The sequence below is a fragment of the Lontra canadensis genome, unplaced genomic scaffold (genome assembly GCF_010015895.1).
Source record: "Lontra canadensis isolate GAN:19392208 unplaced genomic scaffold, GSC_riverotter_1.0 scaffold1, whole genome shotgun sequence".
Taxonomy (NCBI): Eukaryota; Metazoa; Chordata; class Mammalia; order Carnivora; family Mustelidae; genus Lontra; species Lontra canadensis.
The window spans coordinates 24270632-24283658 of record NW_022630995.1 but is presented as its reverse complement, the minus strand read 5'-3'; the positions used below and the strand labels follow the sequence as shown (position 1 = coordinate 24283658).

The window sequence follows — 13027 nt, the reverse complement described above, 5'->3', positions numbered from 1 at the left end:
GTCAGTGGCAGTTAGGGTTCCACGTGGGTATTGGGGTCAGAGGAGTGTCTCACTGCTTATATGAAAATAACATGTGTATCAGATACGTATTTTGCATATCAAAAAATAGATTTTTATATTTATTCACCCTCTTTCTCACCTGAAGCCCCAGATTGTGAATACTAGCTTGGGCACTTACCTTTCCTCAACGCTGGGCAGGTGACTTGCCTGCATAGTAACCTCAGCTCCTTCATTACCAGCCCTGGTATCCTTGTCACTGTCTTCTGTTTTCCAAGCTCTGAGGTTTAATTGCTAAGAAAGTCCTCCTTCTCCTGACAGGCTCATACATAGAAAGAGATGTGACTCCCGCCATCATGGAAGATGACGAGTTGGCTCTAGACCTGGAGGACTTGTTGAGCTTTTCTTACCAGGTGGCCAAGGGCATGGCCTTCCTCGCCTCCAAGAATGTGAGTGGGCGTGGTTCTCTGACCAGAACGCCCCGCCCCCGCCTCCACCCCCGTGGAGCCTTTTAGAGCCCTGGTTAGAATACAGTGTCGTTTGGAAGTGTGGTAACCCACAACAGAGGAAATTTAGTTTCTTCATGCTCCAACTGCTCTCTCTTTGGAATTCCTATTCTCATTTATAAGTTTTAAAGTGCAGGCCTGTCTAAATGAGCTTTCTATGAAAAAAATTTTTTTTTAATGTAGTGAATTCATTTAAAAATTTTGGCTTTCAGGATATGGGAGCTGCTCCTAGAAAATAGATAATGATTTTATCGGCAAAAGGAGGGGGTGCCTCATGGCAGGTGCTGGGCTTGGTGAAGGACACACTTGGGTTTTATTGAAAGGCCTCAGATATTGTATGGGTTCATGAAAGTGTGGGAATAAGGAATCAGAGAATAATAAGTATTTGGTGGAAAAGATAAGGATGGGAAGAGAATGATGGAACCAAAGCGAGGAACATAGTCTCTGGAAGGGTGAGAGGATTTCCTTAGCAAATGGGACTAGCAGACTAGCAGGAGGTAACGGATCCTACCCTTCAGTGTCATTGGTGACATTTCCCAACAGTGACCAAACGGAAAGAGTGTGATACAGGATGGCTGCAATATAGAACCCCTTCCCTGTGTCCTTGGGAAACATTGAATTGGAGTTGCAAAGACATTTTAAAAACTCTGTAAAAGGACCTTCAAAGAGAGGCATGCAGAATGAGTTTTCGGTTTAAGAAATATGATAGGACTATTTATAATGTATTTTTCTATGAATGAAAGCAGTCCTAAGGGAAAAAAAAATCCATTCGAGTTGGTTTGGAAAGTGATTATCGTAATTAAGGTCCTAACGATGTGAAACACAAATTCTGAACATCATTCAAAGCATAATTTAGATCTTTATTTTTGGTGCACCGAATAGTTTCATTGGAAAGCCGAGGTACTGGGTTTGTGTGACAGAGCAGCATTCTAGAATGTGTTGGACATAGTTTTCATTCCTGAAGAGTTTAAAATAAATGTAAATGGTTTTCTTTTCTCTCCCACTCTCCTAATAGTGTATTCACAGAGACTTGGCTGCTAGAAATATCCTCCTTACTCATGGTCGAATCACAAAGATTTGTGATTTTGGTCTAGCCAGAGACATCAAGAATGATTCTAATTATGTGGTCAAAGGAAACGTGAGTACCCACTCTCTGCTTGACAGTCCAGTGAAGGATTTTAGTTTCAAATTTTTCTAAGAATTGCTTTTTATGAGTTTCCTAATGCAAATCCTACCTTTGAGATATCATGCATTTTAGCAGTCAAATTAAGTGTACTTCAGCAAAATTTGCATGGTATGCTGAACATTACTACAACTAACATTCCGATAATAGAATTCCTAATTCTAATTGTGTAATTATGGGGCATGTGAAAGAAACAGAAATAGCCTTAATTTTCATTATAGCCTGAGAATAGCAATGAACTCTAGTTTGTTCAAGTGAAACAAATGTGGGCCTGAAGGTCACAGCAGGGCAATTTTATTTGGAGATTGACATGCTGTGTGAAAAAGATTAAAATCTAAGATAACGTTCAGAATTAGGTATGTAGAATGTTGGATCTTCTAATCAATAGCGAGCATATTAAATAGGTTCATAAGTAATAATTGGGTTAGAGAACATAGTGATTTTATTTCAAAGTGCTTTATTTCCCTGCCAGTTCTCACTATATCATCAGAACAACCCCCTGCCATGTCCTCACGTTTTCAGAGTTGGAAAAACTAAAGCTCAGTATGTTTTACATGTTTTAGTAATAAACCTCACTCTTTCAGAGCTGTCACAGGTCAGTAAGGACTGAAACCAGAGCCCGTGATCTCCAAAGCAGCATCCCATTACTATGGGAAGCCATCGAGTCCTGTACATACATTCTTGTATGTCTGTTTGCCCAGTCCCATTTCCCTAGTCCAGATTTATTCCTGGAAGTAGTTATTTCTGTCCCTTATGATAATGTATTTTCTCTGCCATCACCATAGCATCTCTATGGGTAGGCTGTACTTGACTTGGTTTTGTAGAAATGTTGCTGGCTTTACGTCCTGATCAAACCGTATATATATTTTTTAAGATTATTTATTTATTTGAGAGAGAGAGAGAGTGTGAGCATGAGCAGTGGAGGTTGCAGGCAGAGAATAGGGAAAAGCAGGCTCCCCGCTGAGCAGGGAGCCCGATGCAAGGCTCGATCCCAGGATCCTGGGATCATGACCCAAGCCAAAGGCAGACGCTTAACTGACTGAGCCAGCCAGGCGCCCCCTCAAAGCATGTATTTCTGATAAATCTCTTCTAAGACTAGATTTCATCATTATGATGGTTAATGGAACCAAGTTCTCTCCATCCCGGTGCATGCACTATTGGAAGAAGGAACAAGGGGTGGTTCCTTATCTGGGCCTTTCAGTAGTCACAGAAGGGCATGAGGAGGAAAGCAGTGGGTTCTGGACCCAGTCTTGCCGAGTTTGCATCTGGTTCCGTCATTTAGTGGCGGTGGGATATTTGGCGAGAATTACCCAATGCCCCTCCACCTTGCTTTTTTTTTTCCTTCCTATTGGGCATGATCCTGTCACCTGCCTCATAAAGTTGTGAGGATTAAATAAGTTCATCTTGGTGACATGCTTAGGACAGTGCCAGCCATATTGCTCCTAATACAGCGCTTTTCTTCTTCTTTTTTTCCAAAGATTTTGTTTATTTATTTGACAGACAGAGATCACAAGTAGGCAGAGAGGCAGGCAGAGAGAGAGGAAGGGAAGCAGACTCCCTGCTGAGCAGAAAGCCTGACGCGGGGCTCGATCCCAGGACCCTGAGATCATAACCTGAGCCGAAGGCAGAGGCTTTAACCCACTGAGCCACCCACGCACCCCAACAGCTCTTTTCTTCTGTTCTTTGTAGATGTCTGATTTGGAATAGAAATAACTGTGACAGCGGTTATGCCGCAGCTTCTTAGTAACTTGTTACTGGTTGGGGACCTTTGCTGGAATGCACAAGGGTAGGTTAGGTCCCACCAGGCTTCTGGACTGGAGGCTCCAGCTCAGGCCCATCGAGCTAACCAGTTACAGATCTCTCTTCACCAGGCTCACACGACCTGTTACTGCCCCAAATTTACTATATCTTGGCCGTGTGTCGTCTCCCTGTGTCAGCTTCTCAGAAGGTTCTTCCACTCCACATAGGTTCTGAGTCATTTTTTTCTGCCGTGGCCCCTTCCATAGTCCGGTGAGGCCAATTGGAACCCTTGTCAGAACGTTGTCTTAGGGGCGCCTGGGTGGCTCAATGGGTTAAAGCCTCTGCCTTCGGCTCTGGTAATGATCCCAGGGTCCTGGGATCGAGCCCCACATCGGGCTCTCTGCTCAGTGGGGAGCCTGCTTCCTCCTCTCTCTCTGCCTGCCTCTCTGCCTACTTGTGATCTCTGTCTGTCAAATAAATAAATAAAATCTTTAAAAAAAAAAAAAAAAGAACATTGTCTTAAATGTGTAAAATAAAATCTTTAGGATTACCAAGAAACACAGTTCAGGTGGAATATAGTTCTCACGCAATTAAAAAGCCCATTTTTGATGTCGGTACCTGTGCTGCATTGTTATATGGAGCAACCTGTTCTAGGTGTGGGTCTCAAAACTGCTGTGACTGGTGACATCACATGATGATGATGAAAGTGTCTGTTGGTTCCTGCTGGTGACAAAGTCCCAGGAACAGCTAAAATCGCTGGGTGTTACTGTCTTCATTCACAACTGAAGGAAATGCTAAAGTTCATATAAAAGTTAATGAAAACAAGAATGTCATTCTTTCTCCCTTCCAAGTTCATAGGCCCCTGAATCCAGGACACCTGTAGTGGAGCTAACCCGGGGGGCTCAGTTGGTTAAGCAGTCTGCTTTCGGCTCAGGAATATTTTCTATTCAGTTTTTTTTTTTTTTTTTTTGAACTTATTAATTAACATCACCAAATGTGTTGTGCTTGCGTTCTAGGCTCGGCTGCCTGTGAAGTGGATGGCACCGGAAAGCATTTTCAACTGTGTGTACACATTCGAGAGTGATGTCTGGTCCTATGGGATTTTTCTATGGGAGCTATTCTCTTTAGGTAAAGTGCTTTCCAGAGGCACCTTGGTTAGACTCTGAGCATCTTCTTTAAGATTGTTATCAGTGTCCTGCTTGCTTATTATCGATTTGTAAACTGTTTGTGCCTCAGGAAGCAGCCCCTACCCTGGGATGCCAGTCGATTCTAAGTTCTACAAGATGATCAAGGAAGGGTTCCGAATGCTCAGCCCTGAGCACGCACCTGCTGAAATGTAAGGGTTGAGATGTTTTCCTTCAGGTCCTGCTTCCCCTTTTGTTTTCCTTTTCAAAGACAGAAACCCGGGTGTGTGTTTGTGTTGGGGGTGGAGGGGGTGCAACAGTGTTTCACCAGGACGGTCTGAAGTATAGGCATCTCCTGGTTCCTTTTGATGACGTCCTGACCAGGTGTCATTTTTGTAGCTTATTTTCATAATCTCTTGTCACCAAATACGCAGAAAGCTTCAGCCGTCTTCCACAGGCCCAGTGTTTTATTTCATGCCCGTGCCATTCAGTACGCCCAGTTGCACAGCCCTGGAATGATTTTTGAGATGGTCACATGGTGTACATGGAGAAGCCAGGCCAAGGGCATTGAGGAGTGATAGGAAATGGCCCTCGCTTCGCAGGTATGACATCATGAAGACTTGCTGGGATGCTGATCCCCTGAAAAGGCCAACGTTCAAGCAGATCGTGCAGCTCATTGAGAAGCAGATTTCGGATAGCTCCAATCATGTGAGTACCCTCCGGGGCCCCCACTCTCGGTCCCAGGTGTTTCCTTCTCGGGCCCATCCCGTCTCTCCTTGGCTTAGGCGGCATACTGGACTTGGGGTAGGCAAGGAAGGCAGTGGTAACAAGTTCTTTCTGCCTGACCCCCATTCTGAGCATAAAGATGTGGGATGAGGAGGAAAAAGGGGAAGGCTTTGGGGTTGGCGTGTTCTCTGTCTCACATGTCTGGGCCATTCAGCCTTTGGACAGTTGGGGTAATGTGAACTAGAATAAAAAGCATAGAAGAGACAGCTGTTACGGCAGGGAAATAAGCCTTCTGCTCAAACAGGCCTAGCCAGAAAATGGCAGCTAGCTGTCATGCCCACAAGCCATATAGAATGAAGAGCTTTTTGAGGTTGAGAGATCCCCGCCAGTGATTTGAGGATGTGGGGGGCTTGGGGTGGGGATTCTAAACTCAAAGCCATTATTTCTTCTCCTACTCTTAAGGAAGAATTAGTGATCCTTGCTTTAACTCAGATTTTTTTTTTAAGCTGCTTTTTTAATGAATTGTGTGCTTGGAGCTCTCCTTTCTAAGAGTATACACTTACATTTTTGGGTTCAAGCTAGCACTTCTGGGTGTCAGAGCATGTTTCAAAGTAAACAGCATTTCTCACCCATGTGTTTAAGTCTCAAGGGAAGACCCCTGGAAGGGCCACCGGTGTCCCAGCACATGACCTCAGCCATTGGGTTATAGTTGGCCAGAGAGGTTTAGAAACCCTTTTTAATAGGTTAGGTAGTCCTCGTTCCCAGATACATCCCAACAGAAAAGTACTTTTTTTTTCTTTTTTTTTTAATTGCCATCATTTCTTACGTATCAGACCTTGGGGGAAATGAGGGATCAAACAAAGCTTATGTTTCCTTTTGTCACTATGCTCGGGATTTTTGGCCATGAAAGTCCCATCCATCCCCTCCCTTTTCGAAGAGGCTTTGCAAGTTTCTTGTGACCCCGAAGCTGCCAATGTGTCCCTCTGTCGCTGTGTTTGTCGCGGGGACCGGCGTATTAACTGCGGACTTGTGTTCCTCAGATTTATTCCAACCTAGCGAACGGCAGTCCCCACCAGGAGCGGCCCGTGGTGGACCATTCTGTGCGGATCAACTCCGTGGGCAGCAGCGCGTCCTCCACCCAGCCTCTGCTGGTGCACGAAGATGTCTGACGCAGGAGGCATGCCAGCGGGGGTGGGGGGGTCCTCCCCAACAGGAATGATCCCTGCTCTTTTGGTTTCTATACTGGTTGTTTTTGTTCTCTTTCGGCTTGCATCCTGTCCCAGAGTAGTGGACATGCCACTGTAATCCCATCTTGACGCGCACACTCAAGTGGCCGGTGATTTTTGTCACCAGCCAGCATCCTGTTGTAAGAGTTCCAACTGTATCTTCTCCTCCCCAGAGCCAGGCAGCCCCCATTAATGAAAAAATAACAATAATAATAATAATAATAATAACAGACTTGGAGCAAGGGAGGGTGGTGGGCTGGGCTGAGCACCCAGAGTCCTTTCCAAGGCTTCTCTGATTTTGGTTTGAAAAGCATCACCGGTTGTTTATTTGAATAAGTGACAGTGGTTGCCTGCGGGCCTCCTAACCATCCTCGACCGTATGATGATGCTGCAAGATTAGAAGCTGAGACCTGATCACTTGATATGGAAAATGGAATGTTCTTAGAACAAAGGGCAGAAGTCTATGAGTATCTAGGCTTAAGCAATCTAGTATTTCATGCTGGGAGTGAGACCGAAGCCATGGAAAAGTGCTCCTGGTGCATGAATCAAGACCCGGGCACGAGCCTTTGTTCTCCTGACCGGTTTTGTAAATAGAGTTTGCTGTTAGGATGCCGAGTCGGAGAGGAGGCCTCCCAGCCGGCATTTGTATATACCCATCTACACGTTGTACATGGTCATATACTCATGGGGGGACGTGCCCCAAGATGATGTTTCTGGATGCGACCCTGGCTCAGGTCTGCTGTGCTTAGAAATAGATGAAGAGCCAGACGAGTTGGAAGGAAACAGTGTTTTGTTTTGTTTTGTTTTGTTTTGAAAGAAAAAGAGACCATAATTGCCAAGCACAATCTTAACAAAAATCCCCTTTTGTAGCCTACGAACCTTGCTCCCCAGATTCTCCAGAGCAAACCTACCAGCTTCAGAAAGGCATCGTGCTCGATGGCTTCGATGCCATTGGAAAACGTGACTGGTTCACTGCATGATTCCTGCGGGAGGGACTGAACAGTGAGTGCTGTGTTAGTCTGGATTCTTTGGTAGCCCGAATTAAATTTAGATTCAGCCTCCTCTGCAGGCATGTCCCGGACGCCAGGCCAGTACCTGTGTGTGTGCGTGTGTGTGTATGCACGTCTGTATGCGCGTGTGTGGGTGTGCGTGCGCACATGTGCGCGTGCTTGTAGACAAATATTTTGGGGTTTTGTTTTTTTTTTTTGCCTCCAGCCCAAGAGGGTCCTTCAGCGTTCCAGAAGTAACTTGGCCTTCATCATCCTCACTGCTCGTTTCTCTGCATCTCGCTGTCTAGAGGAGCTTCCCCAAAGCTCACGTAGCGTCTAATAGGAAGCAGAGTGCTTAAATATTTATTTGCAAACCACCGACACCTCAAGCATCCTGGTGTTTATACTCAGCATACTGTACCCGTTCCTTAGACCTAAGGCTGCTCTCCCGCTAAAGCATATTTAAATGTTACCCTTTAGGCTGTAGCCTGAATGTTATTCTTCGAGTTCACCTTTTTTTTTTCCTTTTCTTTCTTTTTCTTTTTCTTTTTTTTTTTTTTTTTAAGAACTCTGCCCAACTGTCAGAGGTCCATGGGTGTGCGCCAAGGTTTGTGTGTTGTCTCGTGAGATTTGGGTGTGCTGCCTACACGGTTCCCCCTCCTGGGTCCCTCAGACTCCGCTTAGAGAACTGTGGTCATTTATCTGGAAGTTACCATTTGCACTGGAGTTCTATACTCTCGCACCTTTCCAAAGGTAACAGATTTTGGGGTTTTGTTGTCACGTGAGAGATCGTCGCTGTTTGCCATCCTCTGTCGGAACATTTCCTTTGTGTTTCTGTTGCCTTTGATTGTAGTAGGAAAAGTGGTGGTTCATTGTAGATGTCTAGGTACTTCAGGGGCACCTCACTGAGAGTTTTGTCTTGGATATTCTTGAAAGTTTATATTTTTATAATTTTTTTTACATTGGATGTTTCTTTGCTGTTGCTTACTGTTTAAAATTGTTTTATGGCTTTTTTGTAAATATTGAAATGTAGCAATAATGTCTTTTGAATATTCCCAAGCCCATGAGTCCTTGAAAATATTTTTTATATATACAGTAACTTTATGTGTAAATATGTAAGCGGTGCAAGTTTAAAGGATGTTGGTGTTCCATGTGGTTTTTTTTCCCGTTATGTTGTCCATTGTTGACAGTTCTGAAGAATTCTAATAAAAATGTACATATATAAATCAAGTGGAATTTTTTTATTATTTTTTCAAGCTTTGGTGAAACTCAACTTTGAAGCATTAAAGTGCATTCACTCTGACATTAGAAAGTTTGTTCCTAGTATGCCCTAGATACAAGTGAGACCATCAGATCACTAGGCTTTATATACTTGACGATTCAACAGATATTTATTAAGAATTTAGTATGTGCTGTATTTTCTCATTTTATTTTTACAACCCAAGGTCTCCATTTAAATTGAAAAAGAAATACAGGAAACATTTTGAGAATACTACACATTGCTATGATTATTATTAGGTTGATTTATGTGAAATGACTGTTTTTGTGGGCAAAATGATAGCTAAATAGCAATTTCATGTGGTTTAGTCTGATGTAACTGGCGTGTTTCTTCCTAGAAAAGATTGTCTACAAATGAATTGTAATCTGCAGGGTTGACATGAGGGCTCCCTAGAAAGTGGTTTGTGTTCTTGTTGGCTTGGATTTTGAAGAGAGCTTAGTCCATCCCGAGGTGTTCCTGCTCTACCCTTGAACGGTTACTCTCCCTTGCTTCTGGAAGAGTCGAGCTCTATCACTTGCTTGGAGGAAGGTGATTTGTGCCTATCAGTTGAGTCGTTTCTTGTGGCTGGAGCATCCTTTGTGATGAGGAAGTACCATCCAGACCAGTGGAACCTGCCAAAGGCCCCAGAGTCCTCCCAGCTTGAAACAACAACCCTGAATCACGGAATCCTATTACAGAAGAGTTAGGCGCATGAAACACCATCAGTTTTGATTTTCCTTATTGACGCATCTATACCTGCCAAAGAAGTATGTCCAGGAAGGAAAGGGAAGGAGGGGTGAAAGTTGTGATCTGTAATGAAGAGGAATCCTTTTGCCATCAGGAGGAATCATGTGGCCAGGAACATTTCAAGAGTCTGTGAAAAACAACCACATGTCAGCCCAGCGTTTTCCCTTACTGTATTACAGACAGGAATGAGTGCTAATTGACCACAAAACAAAGAAGTCCTTTCTTTCTGAAGGTTTTCCGTGTCATTGAGACTTTTTCATGTGTGTGAAATTTTGAGTTAAAAGCAGTCAACGGTCGCTATATTATTAGCCCATAGTTAGTTCCCTCACTGGCCCACCTAGCTTCAGGTGCTTGGTGTCCTGGCTCAAATAGGACCTGGTTACAGCCTCGTCTCGACCACTTACTGCTGTGTGGTATTGGGCAGACTGGCTCTTGAAATCTTAGTTTCCATAATAGCATGATCTGCCTGAATGTACTAATAAGAAGCTGTCAAGACCATATCATATGCCTAATACATAAACAGTGGTCATAAATGGTAACTTTTTCATGGCTAGTTAGGCTTAACTAGGAACAAAGAAGATGCTGCTGTACCAGCATAACCCAGTTGGTATCCCATGTGGAACTGTACAGTCAAAATTTGCTTCCAGTTTCTCTCCTAAGTGCAAACAGTATCACACTAGTTTGCTGTGAAACTTGACTTTGCTCAGAGATTTCTATGTTTTAACTAAAATCCTAAATCTTTAACCCAGAATTCAGGGCTCTCTATTCTTGATCAAGATTTCCTTCTCTTCTATTACAGTAGACCCATGAATATGCCCCACTCTTTCTGCCTCTACCTTTCAAGACCAGAGAGGTGATCTCAGTTGGAAGCTGCCTTTCAATTCCCATGGCATTCTGTACCCCTACTTCTTACTGCTCTTAAAACCTCTTCTGCCTTGTACTGTAATTATTTTGGTTCTCCTATTTCCTCCCCACCCCCGCTCTATCCTGTCTTAAAATCAGGTAACCTAAAATACCTATATGTGCTAGGATTGCTAGTTTTATTGGTTATCATTTACTTGTTAAAATACTTATCCAAGCAGTTGGAGGTTCAATTGCTGTGCGCGGTAAAGAGTTGCCTAAGTTCACTTAGTAGATAGACATGGAGATCAGAGTCTACTTTGGTGGTAGCAAATATCATGGTCTTCCCATGTGGGCATCCCCCACTCCATGTCCTCACAGACATACTCCTCTATCTATCACTCTCATGGAACCAAGATGACGTCTTAGAAATCCCCGTCGTCTTCAGGAAGCCTATACAAATCTATTGGAGTTAGCCTAAGGAGAATCTTAACCTGTCACATGTAGATGATAACCACGTTTCAACTTCCATGAGACACAGGTGGTTCTCTGTCTCAGACACTCCTGAAGCTTCTAGCATAGCGCTTCTTGAGTGATTAATTAATACTTTTGAATGAATAATTAAACACCCCATAAGGGAGAGCCATCTGGGAAGACATGGGTCCTGGAAAGACAGGAAATCGCAGAAAATGCAACTTTTACCCAGAGTGGGACCTGGGAGGCGGGGCTTCATTTTACACACACACTAGGGGTGAGGCTTTGGGGAGAAGGGGCAAGGGGAACTAGGAAGGTTCTTTTGGGCAGGCTTGTTGAGGCAGGTACCTCTGCTTTGTGGGAACAAGGAGATGAGAAGTAGCTTTGTGGGAACAAGGAGATGAGAAGTAGCTAAAAGGGGGGTGGGGAAGGGTGAGGAGGAAGGGAAAGTGGCAGAAGTTCTTTTTCCTTGGTTGGAATGGGGAAAGGCACTGAAGCTGCCGACAAGTCCCTGGGCTGGAAAGACAGAAACTGCAGACAGAAGACCTCCCCCATTCCAGGCTTGACCTTGGGAGAGGGTCGGTGGGGGCAATAGATGTTTACATGGGGAAACACCTCCCCCTAGGAGGGGCTTTGGGGTCAGTTGGGCTGTAGCAGGAAGTATTAGCTGGTCAGCATTTGAGAGAGTTTTTGTGCAGGGAAGTATTGGTCTTGTGGGGCTGCTGTAACAAAGCACTGCACACTGGGGGATGGAAACAACAGAGATGTCTTGTCTCAGTTCTAGAGACCAGATGTCCGAGAACAAGGTGTTGGCAGGGTTGGTTCCTCTGAGCACTGCAAGAGAATCTGTCCCAGTCTTATAACTTCTGGTGATTTGCTGGCCATCTTACGCATTCCTTGGCTTGTGGACTCTGCCTTCTTCATATGATGTTCTCCCTCCATGTGTATGTCTGTGTCCAAATTTTCTCTTTCTACAAGGATAGCAGTCATGTTGGATTAAAGGCCCACCGGACTCCCCTATCACCTTATCTTAACTAATTGCATCTACAATGACTTGATTTCCAAGTCAGGTCACATTCTGACGTACTGGGGGCTAGTTACTATTACGATGTCAACATAAGAATTTGGTGAGACATAATTCAATCCATAACAGAAGGGCCTCCAAACCCCTCCATATTGTAGCAGGCAACCAGAGCCTCACTAGAGTAGTAAATTTGGCTCTCTAAAAACTTTAAGAATATGATCTCCAAAGTGCAAATTTCAGGACATCCTTTTCAATGTATCTATTACGTAGAACAGTGTCTAGAACACTACCTGGTCTGTAGCAGACACTCAATACTTGAATGAATGTAGCCTCATATGATGGAAAATGGAAAACCCCCCTTTTTGGAACTTGCCTTCTGGCCTGCCCTCCCTGGTGCTCCTCTTCTGTTTTCTGTCATCTCCCTTTGAAGGTTGGAACGCTCGGTCTCGTCCTTTACTGTCGTCTTTCACCTGACATGGTCTTACCAAGCTGTGGTTAATCTCATCCAGTCCCCACCCTGGGATGTAGATTTCACCTACGAGCTGACAATTTCCAGTGTTCTCTCTGACCTCCCTCCCTTCAGACTGTGGTTGCCAGGTAAAACAGACGACATCCAGTTAAATGTCCTCTGTGCTATTTGGGACACACAGATAAGTAAATATCCTTTATCTGAAGTATAAACTAAACCAGATATCCTGTATTTTGTTTGTTAAATCTAATAACCCTTGTCTAGATTTGGGACATCTTGAAGCTAGGGATTGCTCCCAGTTAATTGCTGGCTACTCAAGGCCCAACCCAGGGAAAGAATGTAGAGTTTCAGTGATAGGAAGAAAAAAAAACAGGAGGAATTTGATTTCTTTGAAGGTCTGTAGGTGGCAAATCTTCGTTTTTTGTGTCTAAATTTGTTCTCTCACCTTCCTTCTTTTTTTTTTTTAAAGGTTTTATTTATTTATTTTAGAGAGAATGTGTGCAAGCAGAGGAAGGGGCAGAGGGAGAAAGAGCAAAGCAGATTGCCTGCTGATGTGGAGCCCAATGTGGGGTTTCATTTCAGGACCCTGAGATCATGACCTGAGCCGAAATCGAGAGTCAGGCTCTCAACCAGTTGAGCCACCTAAGCATCACTCATCCCTGAATGGTGTTTTCACTGGAAATAGAATTTAAGAACGGCACATTCATCTCAGCCCATTTATTTC

General features: G+C 44.0%; 1 protein-coding gene across 4 annotated transcripts in view; it reads left to right on the top strand.

The window, feature by feature from the left end:
* Positions 1-6758, top strand: part of KIT (KIT proto-oncogene, receptor tyrosine kinase) — an 82078-nt gene extending 75320 nt beyond the window's left edge. For all 4 annotated transcript variants that reach the window (XM_032851451.1, XM_032851433.1, XM_032851456.1 and 1 more), the window contains exons 16-21: positions 319-446; positions 1519-1641; positions 4443-4554; positions 4663-4762; positions 5153-5258; positions 6317-6758. In XM_032851451.1, the coding sequence (XP_032707342.1) occupies positions 319-446; positions 1519-1641; positions 4443-4554; positions 4663-4762; positions 5153-5258; positions 6317-6445 (698 nt within the window). In that variant the 3' untranslated portion in view covers positions 6446-6758. The remainder of the gene's footprint in view (positions 1-318; positions 447-1518; positions 1642-4442; positions 4555-4662; positions 4763-5152; positions 5259-6316) is intronic.
* Positions 6759-13027: the final 6269 nt, after the last annotated feature.